The 15,836-nt window shown below is 41.9% G+C and overlaps 1 protein-coding gene across 1 annotated transcript in view; it reads right to left on the bottom strand.

Moving 5' to 3' along the window:
* LOC129815063 (rab11 family-interacting protein 1-like) overlaps window positions 1–10,931 on the bottom strand; it is a 37,502-nt gene extending 26,571 nt beyond the window's left edge. Inside the window, exon 1 of the mRNA XM_055868389.1 lies at window positions 10,396–10,931. Coding sequence (XP_055724364.1) covers window positions 10,396–10,745 — 350 coding nt within the window. The 5' untranslated portion in view covers window positions 10,746–10,931. The remainder of the gene's footprint in view (window positions 1–10,395) is intronic.
* Window positions 10,932–15,836: the final 4,905 nt, after the last annotated feature.

Genomic DNA, 15,836 nt, shown 5'->3' with positions numbered 1-15,836 from the left:
TTATAGTTTGGAACTGAACAATTAAGAGCTGAGGCAGCAGTAAAAGTCTCTGTCAAGCAAAACCCATAAGGCCTGAGGTTGTCTGTTCCTCAAACTCTTTCCTGAAAAAACAACCCAGTTGAAGTCGAGGGAAATGAAAAAGGACGAGGACAGGAAGAGACAGCTAGGGGCTTTAGATCTGCACGGTTAGGGTGTGTGTGTGTGTGTGTGTGTGGCAATGAGTACCCTCTTGGAGGTTACAAAAATAAAATGAACAATGAACACAATGCCGTGACTGCAGCTTCTTATCTTCAGTGAAGCACTCAATGTAAATCCAAACAGAAAGGCAATGAAAGAGACTGGCTACTCACAGAATGACAAATGTGATGAATCATTGAATGGGGTGAGAGAGCATCAACTCACTCCATCACTATTACTGCAGCTGTGTTTTAGAGAGGACCGAATGGGGAAAGGTAGCACAAGGTAAGTAGGGGTGTCAGCTGGGGTGGCAGGTAGCCTAGTGGTTAGAGCATTGGGCCAGTAACTAAAAGGTTGCTGGTTTGAATACCCAAGGAACATAACCCTTATTTTCTCCAGGGTCACTATACTACTATGATTAACCTAGTAGAACAACACATTTACCGAGACCTATCTGCTGTGTGACAATAAAACACATATTTTATATATTTCTTTATTGTCCATTGCTGTTATTAATTCACGGGAAAGATAGAGCAATACATTTGGGAATTGTACAACAATCCAAAAACAAAGCGGTCAGGCTTGCTCAACCTGTCCCTCTATTGAGTCAATTACTGTGCAATGTACAGAGAAATTACAGAATTGATGGACATTACTATATGTCCTAGCTGTCATTACAATCCCTTGCGAACTGACGACACATATACATTTTTGTAAGTGCTATGAGAAATATTTTGAGCATTACATCGCTGCGATGGAGACTGTATGAGAGAAATGTGAAAGATGTCACACACACACACACACACACCTCCTCAGTCCTCACTTAACAACTTCTTATGGCTGCAATCCGGGTTACGGAATCGATATGACAACAACCACTGAAAGTGCAGGGCCCCAAATTCAAAAAACAGAAATCTCATAATTAAAATTCCTCAGACATACTTGTGTCATACCATTTTAAAGGTAATCTTGTTGTTAATCCCACCAAAGTGTCCGATTTCAAATATGCTTTTCAGCGAAAGCACTACAAACAATTATGTTAGGTCACACCAAACCACAATAAGCACAGACATTTTTCCAGCGAAAGATAGCAGTCACAAAAAGCAGAAATATAGCTAAAATGAATCACTAACCTTTGATGATCTTCATCAGATGACACTCATAGGACTTCATATTACACAATACATGCATGTTTTGTTTGATAAAATTCATATTTATATAAAAAAAATCTGAGTTTACATTGGCGCGTTACATTCACTAGTTCCAAAATCATCAAGTGATTTTGCATAGCCACATCGTTTCAACAGAAATATTCATCATAAATGTAGATGATAATACAAGTTATACACATGGAATTATAGATATACCTCTCCTTAATGCAACCACTGTGTCAGATTTCAAAAAAACCTTACGTGAAAAGCAAACCATGCAATAATATGAGACGGAGCTCAGAACAAGAGTCAAATTAGCCGCCATGTTGGAGTCAACAGAAACCAGAAATTACATGATAAATATTCCCTTACCTTTGATGATCTTCATCACAATGCACTCCCAGGAGTCACAGGTCCACAATAAATGCTTGATTTGTCCGTTATTTATGTCCAATTAGCTACTTTGGTTAGCGCGTTTGGTAAACAATTCCAAAGTCACAACGCGCGTTCACTAAAACGTGACGAAATGTCCAAAAGTTCCGTAACAGTCAGTAGAAACATGTCAAATGATGTATTGAATCAATCTTTAGAATGTTGTTAACATACATCTTGAATAACGTTCCAAGCGGAGAATTAGATTGACTTCAGAAGAGCGATGGAACAGAGGTCCTCCTCATGTGAATGCGCATGTGAAAGCATGGTCAACTCGTGGCAGACCTGACTAATTCTTGTCTCCTTCGGCCCCCCTTCACAGAGTCATCAGACAAAGTTCTATTGACATCTAGTGGAAGCCGTAGGAAGTGAAAACTCATCCATATCTCGCTGTAATTTCAATGGGAGCTTGGTTGAAAATCTACCTGCCTCAGAAAAAATTCAAACAGGAAGTGGTTTTTGTCTGCCATATGAGTTATGTTATACTCACAGACATAATTCAAACAGTTTTAGAAACTTCAGAGTGTTTTCTATCCAATGTGAATAATAATATGCATTTATTAGCAACTGGGACTGAGGAGCAGGCAGTTTACTATGGGCACCTCTGTGCACCTTTCATCCAAATCACTCAATACTGCCCCTGCAGTCATAAGAAGTTAACATACATCTTGAATAATGTTCCAACCGGAGAATTACATTGACTTCAGTTGAGCGTTGGAACGGAGCTGCCTCTCACGTGAACGCGCGTGGTCACCTCATGGCAGTGGTTACTCATTCCTGTCTCCTTCGGCCCCCCCCCTTCACAGTAGAGTCATCAGACAAAGTTATATTGACTGTTGACATCTAGTGGAAGCCGTAGGAAGTGAAAACTCATCCATATCTCGCTGTAATGTCAATGGGAGCTTGGTTGAAAAACTACCAGCATCAGAAAAAATCCAAACAGGAAGTGGAACTTCTCAGGTTTTTGCTTGCCATATGAGTTCTTTTATACTCACAGACATAATTCAAACCGTTTTAGAAACGTCAGTGTTTTCTATCCAATACTAATAATATAATGCATATATTAGCAACTATGACTGAGGAGCAGGCCGTTTACTCATCCAAGCTACTCAATACTGCCCCTGCAGCCATAAGAAGTTAATGTGGGTGTGTCCATGAGTAAACAAGTGATTTGTTTATGTAACACCTCACCCTTATGAGAGAGTCCATTGAGTCTAAAAATACTGATCCAGCATGGAATATTAGGCAGCTTCACACACCCTGTTACTGAGTGACTGAATTCCCCCCAAATACTCATTCTGTCCTACTCCTCCCTGCTAGTTTTTGGAATACTGTGCCAGAACGTCAGGGAAAGACATGCCTGCTCCTGGAATTTACCTAGGGGTCACATCGCTTACAGAAAAACGACATGATTTCACGTGGAAAATTTAATGTGAAGTCGTAATTTAACATGATAAATCATGTGAAAATGTGTTTTTGGAACACTTCATGTGACAACATTTTTCACGTGTAGTTTCATGATATCACATGTTGCTTTACATGTTGTCACATGGTATCACATTAACTTCACATGTGATCATATGAAAACATGTGTTTTTGGAACACTTCACAAAAGGGATAGCAGTCACAACTGTTACATTGTAGTAGCTGAGTAGTTACAGTACCAGTCAAAAGTTTGGACTCACCTACTCATTCAAGGGATTTTCTTTATTTTGACTATTTTCTACTTTGTATAATAATAGTGAATATATCAAAAATTATTAAATAACACATATGGAATCATGTAGTAACCAAAAAAGGTGTTAAAATATATTTGTATTTGTTTATGTTTGAGATTCTTCAAAGTAGCCACCCTTTGCCTTGACAGCTTTGCGCACTCTTGGCATTCTCTTAACCAGCTTCATGATGTAATCACCGAGAATGCATTTCAATTAACAGGTGTGCCTTGTTAAAAGTTCATTTGTGTAATTTCTTTCCTTTTTAATGAATTTGAGCCAATCAGTTGTGTTGTGAGAAGGTAGGGATGGTATACAAAAGATAGCCCTATTTGGTAAAAGACCAAGTCCATATTATGGCAAGAACAGCTCAAGTAAGCAAAGAGAAACGACAGTCCATCATTACTTGAGGACATGAAGGTCAGTCAATGAGGAACATTTAAAGAACTTTGAAAATTTCTTCAAATGCAGTCGCAAAAAACATCAAGCGCTATGATGAAACTGGCTCTCATGAGTTACCTCCGCTGCAGAGGATAAGTTCATTAGAGTTACCAGCCACAGAAATTGCAGCCCAAATAAGTTCAAGTAACAGACACATCTCAACATCAACTTTTCAGAGGAACCTGCGTGAATCAGGCATTCATGGTCGAATTGCTGCAAAGAAACAACTACTAAAGGACACCAATAAGAAGAGCCTTGCTTGGGCCAAAACACGAGCAATGGACATGAGACCGGTGGGAATCTGTCCTTTGGTCTGATGAGTCCAAATTTGAGACCGGCGTGTCTTTGTGAGATGCAGAGTAGGTGATCGGATGATCTCCACATGGGTGATTCTCACCGTGAAGCATGGAGGAGGAGGTGTAATGGTGCTTTGCTGATGGCACTGTCAGGGATTTATTTTGAATTCAAGGCACACTTAACCAGCATGGCTACCACAGCATTCTGCAGCGATACGCCATCCCAACTGGTTTGCGCTTAGTGGGACTATCATTTGGTTTTCAACAGGACAATGACACAACACACCTCCAGGCTGTGTAAGGGCTATTTCACCAAGAATGAGAGTGATGTAGTGCTGCATCAGAAGACCTGGCCTCCACAATCACCCAACGTCAACCCAATTGAGATGGTTTGGGATGAGTAAAACCACAGAGTGAAGGAAAAGCAGCCAAAAAGCATATTTGGGAACTCCTTCAAGACTGTTGGTAAAGCATTCCAGGTGAAGCTGGTTGAGAGAATATAAAGTGTGCAAAGCTGTCATCAAGGCAAAGGGTGGCTACTTTGAAGAATCGCAAACATATACACTTCCGTTCAAAAGTTGTGTCACTTAGAAATGTCCTCGTTTTTTTGTGTCCATTAAAATAACATCAAATTGATCAGAAATACAGTGTAGAGCCTCCCGGGTGGCGCAGTGGTCTAGGGCACTGCATCGCAGTGCTAACTGCGCCACCAGAGTCTCTGGGTTCGCCCCCAGGCTCTGTCGCAGCCGGCCGCGACCGGGAGGTCCGTGGGGCGACGCACAATTGGGCTAGCGCCGTCCGGGTTAGGGAGGGTTTGGCCGGTAGGGATTTCCTTGTCTCATCGCGCTCCAGCGACTCCTGTGGCGGGCTGGGCGCAGTGCGCGCTAACCAAGGGGGCCAGGTGCACGGTGTTCCCTCCGACACATTGGTGCGGCTGGCTTCCGGGTTGGAGGCGCGCTGTGTTAAAGAAGCAGTGCGGCTTGGTTGGGTTGTGCTTCGGAGGACGCATGACTTTCGACCTTCGTCTCTCCCGAGCCCGTACGGGAGTTGTAGCGATGAGACAAGATAGTAATTACTAGCGATTGGATACCACGAAAATTGGGGAGAAAAGGGGCTAAAAAAATTAAGAAAAAAATAAAAATAAATACACTGTAGACATTGTTAATGTTGTAAATGACTATTGTAGCTGGAAACGGCAGATTTTTTATGGAATATCTACATAGGCGTGTTATCCCATCCAAGTTAATCATTTTAATAAGGCTAACTGATCATTAGAAAAACCTTTTGCAATTATGTTAGCACAGCTGAAAACTGTGGTTCTGATTAAAGAAGCAATAAAACTGGCCTTCTTTAGACTAGTTGAGTATCTGGAGCATCAGAATTTGTGGGTTCGATTACAGGCTCAAAATGGCCAGAAACAAAGACCTTTCATTTGAAACTCATCAGTCTATTCTTGTTCTGAGAAATGAAGGCTATTCCATGCGAGAAATTGCCAAGAAACTGAAGATCTCGTACAACGCAGTGTACTACTCCCTTCACAGAACAGACAAACTGGCTCTAACCAGAATAGAAAGAGGAGTGGGAGGCCCCGGTGCACAACTGAGCAAGAGGACAAGTACATTAGTGTCTTGATTGAGAAACCTACGCCTCACAAGTACTCAACTGGCAGCTTCATTAAATAGTACCCGTAAAAAAACAGTCTCAACGTCAACAGTGAAAAGGCGACTCTGGGATACTGGCCTTCACAGAGGCCGACATCTCCATGGTTCATGTTCCGCCTTTAGAAAAGGGAGGGCTTGCAGGTATACGCAAACACAGTTCAGAGTTAGCAAGAAATCATTTCCAGCGGCTAGTGAGAATTGGCAGTGAGGCTGTTTAAACATGACCATTAACAGTTATCTGCTTTAAGTCAAACATAACAGTCTGTGTGGGAGCTGGTAAAGCCACAGTCAAGTCCCTACCCCCTGAGAGGGAGGGAGAGCACAGAGACAGAAATGTGTTTGTTTTTCACCGAAAAACACTCCAGAATGTGAGGCTAAGTCTGGATTTGGGCCCCACAGAAATCAGGTACACCACAGTCAACAATGAGAAATCAGAGCAGAACAAACCATGAGAAAACTTCCTCAATATGGCTCAAAGTGTGTGTGCATTGGTTTTATATAAGATTTTATGAAGCACTCAAAACGATAATCCTGTGGGATGCTGCAAAAGTTGATAGTATTGTATACAATGGCTAAGGTGGATGAACCAGGTTGTATGAGTTGGCATGGACATCCTTTGACCAGAAAAATAAAAATTGAGAGGCTTTGAGGAGTGCATATGAAAGTAGGTCTGGGATGAATTCAGGTCTGAGAAAACATGTTCTGCTGAAGTTTGGCATTTGAGCTAAAGGGCAACGATAACAATAATGTCAGATGAACCTATCACTGTCACACAGCAAAATGGGCTATCAGCCGTGGAGATCCTCAGCTCTGTCTCCAGACTGACTCCTACTCAGATTGCATGAAACCAATTACTATCATGGAGAATACTCTTTCAAGTGGAACTGACAGCATTTTAGCACCAGGACGAATATGACAAAATGTTGTTGTTTTTTAAATCTGACAAGCAAAATATATGGTCATTTTCATCAATTACATAAATTCTTAGAACGTTTGGGTATTACATATACTAAAGAATTTGTGGAAATTCTATAGCAAAATAGAGTGGGAAAGCGGCCGTGCATTTGGACAATTAATAGACACTGCAGTAAATAAAACATCTGTCTCATCCAGGACTGGAGTCTACGCAGACCGGTGGACCATAACCAATCAGAGCTACAGTAGGCCTTATGCAAACAAGCCATTTGCACACAGGCCTGCCATCATTCACTTTGAATTGGACTGTGTGTTTACAGGCAGTAGGGCCTGCCATCATTACTTTGAATTGGACTGTGTGTTTACAGGCAGTAGGGCCTGCCATCATTACTTTGAATTGGACTGTGTGTTTACAGGCAGTAGGGCCTGCCATCATTACTTTGAATTGGACTGTGTGTTTACAGGCAGTAGGGCCTGCCATCATTCACTTTGAATTGGACTGTGTGTTTACAGGCAGTAGGGCCTGCCATCATTACTTTGAATTGGACTGTGTGTTTACAGGCAGTAGGGCCTGCCATCATTACTTTGAATTGGACTGTGTGTTTACAGGCAGTAGGGCCTGCCATCATTACTTTGAATTGGACTGTGTGTTTACAGGCAGTTGCGACATTAGATCATTAAAACGCATTCGCCAAAAGCCACAAAAATACACCTGAATGATTTTCTGCAAATATGTCAATGCCAATTGCATTTCCAAACTTTACATTCCTATTGATCAAACAACCATGAAAAAGGTAAGCTCTCTCTCTCCCTTAGTTATGCACATCAACAACAAAAAGATCAACTAATGTTAGCCAGAGAAAGATGAGCTAACATCTAACGAAGGAACATTAGATAAACCCTCAAACATTTTCAGCTAGTTGGCCTTCAAAATTGCACTGATAAACAATGGAGAATTGTAGCCTACTTGTCCTTCCGCAGCTTGCCTGCCAACAATGCATGCTTGTCTCAATTAAGCACCCAAAGCTAACTGGCTAAAGTTGGCTAGCTAGCTACTTCCAGACACAAATGAGAGAACAGCTCACTCTGACCATTTTACTTGCCCTACCAGAGTTGGTTAGGCTGTTTACATCCCCCCCCCCCCTTAAAAGATTTAGATGCACTATTGTAAAGTGGTTGTTCCACTGGATATCATAAGGTGAATGCACCAATTTGTAAGTCGCTCTGGATAAGAGCGTCTGCTAAATGACTTAAATGTAAATGTTATCTAGAGCGTTTGTGACTAACTATTACTTTCATTGCCTATGTTTATTGACACTGGCCATAATCAGCGGATGTTGCGCGTATGTAAATTCATCAGTTATTCTGTGCTCTGGCACTCAGATGAGAGTGCTCTGAAATCGGAGTAGATAGATAGCCAGAGTGAATTTGCGAATGCAAGAGATATGCTAACTGAATAACAGTTGTTCAAGTTTTTGCTAGCTAACGAAATGACACCTGCATCGCTAGCTGTGTATATTCATCGAAAAACAATGAGGGGAAAATGTCAGTCACTCACCAACTCCTCGAATGACATGACATCCTCCTAGCAGCTAGCTAACGTTAGGCTCCGTGTTTTTAGCTTGCTAAATCAATAGATCCGCTAGCCTATTAGCCACGTTATGACTGACTTGTGATCATTGCCCTTGCTAGTTTGATTGTATTGTCAATCCAGGCCTTAGTTACATTTGTCCGTTTCTGTCAAAAATATTGAGCCATAAAGGTAATCAGAAAGATCAAGATGCAATAACCAAAGTAGATTTACTCTAATACAGTCTAACCAAGAAGTGCTCTCCTTATACATAAAAAGACCCAGCAATATCCACTTTCAAGTGCCCCCTTCCCAGACATCAGTGTGTGTGTGCGTGCACATCACCTGCTGTTGTGTATAGCAGCTAAATAAGCTATTGGCATAGAGACAACTTAGTGGGATGTATACCGAACAAAAATGTAAATGCAACATGCAACAATTTTAATAATTTTACTGAGTTACAGTTCATATAAGGAAATAAGTCATTAGGCCTTAATCTATGGATTTCACATGACTGGGCAAGGGGGCTGCCATGGGTGGGCCTGGCTCCCCCCAACAGATTGAGTTTTTCCTCACAAAAGGGCTTCATTACAGAAAGAAATATGCCTCAGCAGTGCACCCCCTCAGACAATATCGCAGGTAAAGAATCCGGATGTGGAGGTCCTGGGCTGACGTGGTTACACGTGGTCTGTAGTTGTGAGGCCGGTTGGACATACTGCCAAATTCTCTAAAATGACTTTGGAGACGGCTAATGGTAGAGAAATTAACATTCAATTATCTGGCAACAGCTCTTGGACATTCCTGCAGTCAGCATGCCAATTGCACACTCCCTCAAAACTTGAGGCATCTGTGGTATTGTGTTCTGTGACAAAACTGCACATTTTAGAGTGGCCTTTTATTGTCCACAGCACTTTTTGTTCCAGATTATATTTCAAGAAGTTTTGAAATAAATAAGCCTGCAGCTTAATTAATAAACACCTGCTGCTCAACTCTTTAACAAAGACTTCACTTAATGTGTGAAGGAAAACAGTAACAGTTTGACCAAAGACCCAGCAGGAAAGTTGTTTATCCTTTTGCAGTATTTATTATATTCTTTCAGTTAGACTGTGTTAGCAATAAACTGTACCAGCAAAGCCTTCCTAGTAATTCTACCATTGAGCAAAGAGCAATAATGAGGAAGGTCAGCCAGAGGCTTCAGTAATGCAAACCCATTGGTTAATTGGTTAGGAGAGAAGGCCTGTAATAAAATCAATGAGTTCCTTTACAGATATTCAGAAAGAGAGAGAACACTGATATGAACTAAAGACTCACAGGAGAGGCAATTAGTGAGGTATTGCCTTTGGGGACTCCCTAAAAACACGCCACTTCGATACATCTACGACCGGAAGTAACTTTTCATAGCAGGTTAGGAACATTTTCCTTAACATAATTCTCATAACCTGCTACGACAAAGTCACTTCGAGTCATAGCTGTATCGAAGTGTATATTTGGGAATCTCGCTCATAATGGGATGTTGTGCTCCTCACATGCGCCACTGTTATGATCGGGCTAAATCAGTAGACTGCCCAGGTTGCTAAAAAAAACAGTGTCACTCAATGGGAGGGGAAGGCATGAGGAGCGAAGTAAAAAGCAAGGGGAGAAAGCGCTGTTATTCCATTGGCTTGTTTCACTCTAACAACTGGTTGTTGCACCTCTGCTGGGTGAATTAACTGTCAGAGTAAAACTGTGGGACATTTTTAGGCCTATGGCCTGCTCTTATAACTTACTACATTATAACATTTTGGTTACATGTTGAGTCAGATGATTATTTTATAATTGGAATATGGTGCAGTCCCTGTTCTTGTATAATTACAACCCCTACTGAAGACAAATATTGTTGACAAATATTGTGGCGCTCCATTATTGCCTTAGGCTATTTCAACAACTACAGTGATTCATTTTAAAAGGAATTATGGAACTAACTCCAAAGCCCTTTCTGGAGCAATCTAGAAATAGTACGGCTGTGCCTATTACTGGACAGAGACTGAGAACACTCACTCAGTCTTATTACGGGATTTAACCTCGCTGAGCTCCAACAGGTTGATGACTGCTTGGCCGAGCAACTTGTCAGGTCCCACGAGAGCCCGGTGCATTACGTGGACGTTCAACGTACACTTTTCTGTGTTGCCGTTGTGGAAGAGCGGCAGCTCGAACGTGGCCTCTTCTTTCCACACCGGTGCCACGCTCTTCTCTGCCACCGATGTAGCGAATTTATCCTTGGCCACTTGCATGATGGCGTATGCGTCATTGGTGCCATTTCCCCCCTTTATCCTCAGGCTTCTTGCCTGAACCACAGTTACCTGTACACTGGTCGGATACCACTGTCGGCTCTGGTCTGATAGAGACATGGCTGACACCTACGGCGGTTTAGCCCGAGGAAAACCAATACCGTCTAGAAACGTTTCGGTGTGTTGAATAGAAGTAGATAAATTAGTGTACCTCGCAAGAGGAAAACTTTTACGAATGGAAAGTTGCGGAAACAGCTGAGTGGGCGTGGTATGTTGTACAGGATGTACGGCAGACTTTTGCAAGACAGGTCATTTGCTGAGCCAAGGTACTCCCCCAGATTAACGGAGCTCGATTTTGGATCGAATGCCTGAGGTGAGAAATATACCACCCACAATATGAGGAAACGTTATCCACTAGAAGAATAATATAGTATAAACGTAATATTAAAGTAGTAGGCTATTAATAAAAAGTTGGTTTTAATTTAGATTTCCTGCTGAATACTGAAATTGGTTGAATCATGGTACAGTAAAAAAAAAAAATAAGAAAAAAAAGAGCGGTGGTACTCAAAATCGTGGTCACGACAAATATATTATAAACGTCCCTTTTTCAGGACCCTGTCTTTCAAAGATAATTCGTAAGAATCCAAACAACTTCACAGATCTCCATTGTAAAGGGTTTAAACACTGTTTCGCATGCTTGTTCAATGAACCATAAACAATTAATGAATATACACCTGTAGAATGGTCGTAAAGACACTAACAGCTTACAGATGGTAAGCAATTAAGATCACGTTATGAAAACTTAGGACACTAAAGAGGCCTTTCTACTGACTCTGAAAAACACCAAAAGAAAGATGCCCAGGGTCCCTGCTCATCTGCATGAATGTGCCTTAGGCATGCTGCACGAAGGCATGAGGACTGCAGATGTGGCCAGGGAAATAAATTGCAATGTCCGTACTGTGAGACGCCTAAGACAGCGCTACAGGGAGACAGGACGGACAGCTGATCATCCTCGCAGTGGCAGACCACGTGTAACAACACCTGCACAGGATCGGTACATCCGAACATCACACCTGCGGGACAGGTACAGGATGGCAACAACAACTGCCCGAGTTACACCAGGAACGCACAATCCCTCCATCAGTGCTCAGGCTTTCCGCAATAGGCTGAGAGAGGCTGGACTGAGGGCTTGTAGGCCTGTTGTAAGGCAGGTCCTCACCAGACATCACCGGCAACAACGTTGTCTATGGGCACAAACCCACCGTCGCTGGACCAGACAGGATTGGCAAAACGTTCTCTTCACTGACGAGTTTTGTCTCACCAGGGGGGATGGTCGGATTTGCGTTTATCGTCGAAGGAATGAGTGTTACACCGAGGCCTGTCCTCTGAAGCGGGATAGATTTGGAGGTGGATGGTCCATCATGGTCTCGGGCGGTATGTCACAGCATCATCAGACTGAGCTTGTTGTCATTGCAGGAAATCTCAACGCTGTACGTTACATGGAAGACATCCTCCTCCCTCATGTGGTACCCTTCCTGTAGGCTCATCCTGACATGACCCTCCAGCATGACAATGCCATCAGCCATACTGCTCGTTCTGTGCGTGATTTCCTGAAAGACAGGAATGTCAGTGTTCTGCCATCGCCAGCAAAGAGCCCGGATATCAATCCCATTGAGCACGTCTGGGACCTGTTGGATTAGAGGGTGAGGGCTAGGGTCATTCCCCCCAGAAATGTCCAGGATCTTGCAGGTGCCTTGGTGGAAAAGTGGGTTAACATCTCACAGCAAAAACTGGCAAATCTGGTGCAGTCCATGAGGAGGACATGCACTGCAGTACTTTATGCAGCTGGTGGCCACAACAGATACTGACTGTTACTTTTGATTTTGACCCCCCCCCCCCCCCTTTGTTCAGGGACACATTATTCAATTTCTGTTAGTCACATGTCTGTGGAATTTGTCAGTTTTATGTCTCATTTGTTGAATCTTGATATGTTCATACAAATATTTACACGTTAAGTTTGCTGAAAATTAAAGCAGTTGACAGTGAGAGAACGTTTCTTTTTTTGCTGAGTTTACATGCACATATTTTATCAGGTCCACTAATGAAAACACCATATAATCCAAGACAAGACAGTATAGGTTTACACATGTGAGAATTAGTAGCTACTACCAACCTGTTCCTGATAGCTAACCTACGTACAGTTGAAGTCTGAAGTTTACATACACCTTAGCCAAATACATTTAAACTCTGTTTTTCACAATTCCTGACATTTAATCCTAGTAAAAATTCACTCAATTAGTATTTGGTAGCATTGCCTTTAAATTGTTTAACTTGGGTCATACGTTTCGGGTAGCCTTCCACAAGCTTCCAACTATAAGTTGGGTAAATTTTGGTCCCTTCGTCCTGACAGAGCTGGTGTAACTGAGTCAGGTTTGTAGGCCTCCTTGCTCGCACACACTTTTTCAGCTCTGCCCACAGATTTTCTATAGGATTGAGGTCAATGCTTTGTGATGGCCACTCCAATACCTTGACTTTGTTGTCCTTAAACCATTTTGCCACAACTTTGGAAGTGTGCTTGGGGTCATTGTCTATTTGGAAGACGCATTTGCGACCAAGCTTTAACTTCCTGACTGATGTCTTGAGATGTTGCTTCAATATATCAACATAATTTTCCTACCCCATGATGCCATCTATTTTGTGAAGTACACCAGTCCCTCCTGCAGCAATGCACCCCCACAACATGATGCTGTCACCCCCGTGCTTCACAGTTGGGATGGTGTTCTTTGGCTTGCAAGCCTCCCCCTTTTCCCTTCAAACATATTGATGGTCATTATGGCCAAACAGTTCTATTTTTGTTTCATCAGACCAGAGGACATTTCTCCAAAAAGTACGATCTTTGTCCCCATGTGCAGTTGCAAACAGCAGTCTGGCTTTTTTATGGTGGTTTTGGAGCAGAGGCTTCTTCCTCGCTGAGCGGCCTTTCAGGTTATGACGATATAGGACTCGTTTTACTGTGGATATAGATACTTTTGTACCTGTTTCCTCCAGTCTTCACAAGGTCCGTTATTGTTGTTCTGGGATTGATTTGCACTTTTCGCCCCAAAGTACGTTCATCTCTAGGAGACAGAACGTGTCTCCTTCCTGAGCGGTATGACGGCTGCGTGGTCCCATGGTGTTCATACTTGCGTACTATTGTTTGTACATATGAACGTGGTACCTTCAGGCATTTGTAAATTGCTCCCAAGGATGAACCAGACTTGTGAAGGTCTACAATTTTTTTCCAGAAGGTAGGCCTTGAAATACATCCACAGGTACACCTCCAATTGACTCAAATTGTGTAAGTTAGCCTATCAGAAGCTTCTAAAGCCATGACATAATTTTCTGGAATTTTCTAAGCTGTTTAAAGGAGCAGTCAACTTAGTGTATGTAAACTTCTGACCCACTGGAATTGATAAAGTGAGTTATAAGTGAAATAATCTGTCTGTGAACAATTGTTGGAAAACTTACTTGTGTCATGCACAAAGCAGATGTCCTTTCCGACTTGCCAAAACTATAGTTTGTTAACAATACATTTGTGAAGTGGTTAAAAACTAGTTTTAATGACTCCAACCTAAGTGTATGTAAACTTCCGACTTCATCTGTATGTCAGTCAAATCATCATGGCTGTAATGTCAAATCCAGCTTCACCAGGACAGGTTTAGTGAACCATGAGCCTGCAGGCAATATCTATCCAATCACTCAAGGCTATTTCTTTTTAGGGAGCATTGAGATGAAATGAATCTCTGCACAGCCACCATAATGTGGCTCCAATGTACCTTACCCATCTCTATTTACATCAAAACAATTATGTTTCTAATAAGAATTGACTCTGAGCAAAATTAAAATAAACCGAAAAGTTTGATTGGGTTTCTGATAGGGGTTAGTATATGCAAATCACAGAAATGAACACAGGCATGATCTCTTTCATTTATCTTCTTACCTTTCCTTCAGTCTGTCAAGACACTGCTAGACCAGTTTACAAGTCTGTACCAGAGAAGGTTCATTTTGACTGTTGGAAGAGGACTGAATTGCCTCTTTAGGGAAAAAAACATCATGATTTGAGTTCTAAAGCTATCTCACAGTACAATAAATATCTTCTCAGTGTTATCCTGGAAACACAATTGCCAGTTAAGATTGATTCTTGAGGCATTCTGTATTGAAAGAGGTGGTTTATAATCATTCTGGATTTCTGCCCCCTGCTGAATGTTGAATGTCCATCTTCCACATATACCTTCAGGGCTTTCTTATATCTCTCATGCAAATGTCTCACCTCTTATTCAAAGGAGTGATCACTTTAATGTTGATTTACATAATAACAGCATGATTTCTACTCAGATCATTCTATTTAAACTCGTCACCAGTTACATAACAATGTGATATAACAGCCCAATATCTGCAATAAATGCATAGTATGGTTACACATAATTAAATGATGTAGTTTTATCATAATAAGATCTTACATACCCACTTTGAGTAAAATAACTCCGGCAGCAAATGTGTAGAGGTTGCCCCCTACTGCACACAAATATAATACACCAATAAATACGTTTGACAAGGTTGTCCCCTCTCAAGCACAAGTAAAGCACATCATGTGTCCTGGATTTGGTCTGACAACAAGTAGCCTATGTGTTATCATTGTAAAATTTGTCTATTCTGTGGGGAGATGGTGGTGGTAGTAGAATGTTAGATTTCTCACAAGGTTAGAACCATGGCTGCTGTGTTGTAGCTCTGAGAGAAATTATCTGAGTCTTGGTAAGGCTTATCCAGTCCTGTGATGCCCCTCTCTGATCTTGAAGGCTTGAGTTTTGCAGAGAAAGGAACTCCATTACCATCACAGTCAATGGCACAGAGGATCAAACATTTACCCAGCTGCATGGATCTCAGAATGATACAGTACAGATTGCAATGTTACATTGACTTTGGACAGTTTGTAGGTTGACTATTAACTCTGTGTGAAAGCATCCGCTGGAAAAGCTCAACAAGTTGTTTTCAGAAAATACTTGTGACACAATAATTGGCGACTATATCATGGCACACCCTGAGAAGAAAGTAAATATTTTACTGGAGACCAATAGCAGAGTCATATTATTACACAATGAGAGTTCCACAGCTTTGACATGTGCGGAACATCTGCACTCTCAACAGGAGGGGTTGCTGGGCGGCCGTGTCTAA

Source organism: Salvelinus fontinalis, chromosome 2 (genome assembly GCF_029448725.1).
Source record: "Salvelinus fontinalis isolate EN_2023a chromosome 2, ASM2944872v1, whole genome shotgun sequence".
NCBI classification, from domain to species: Eukaryota; Metazoa; Chordata; class Actinopteri; order Salmoniformes; family Salmonidae; genus Salvelinus; species Salvelinus fontinalis.
This window is presented reverse-complemented; position numbering and strand designations above follow the sequence as displayed.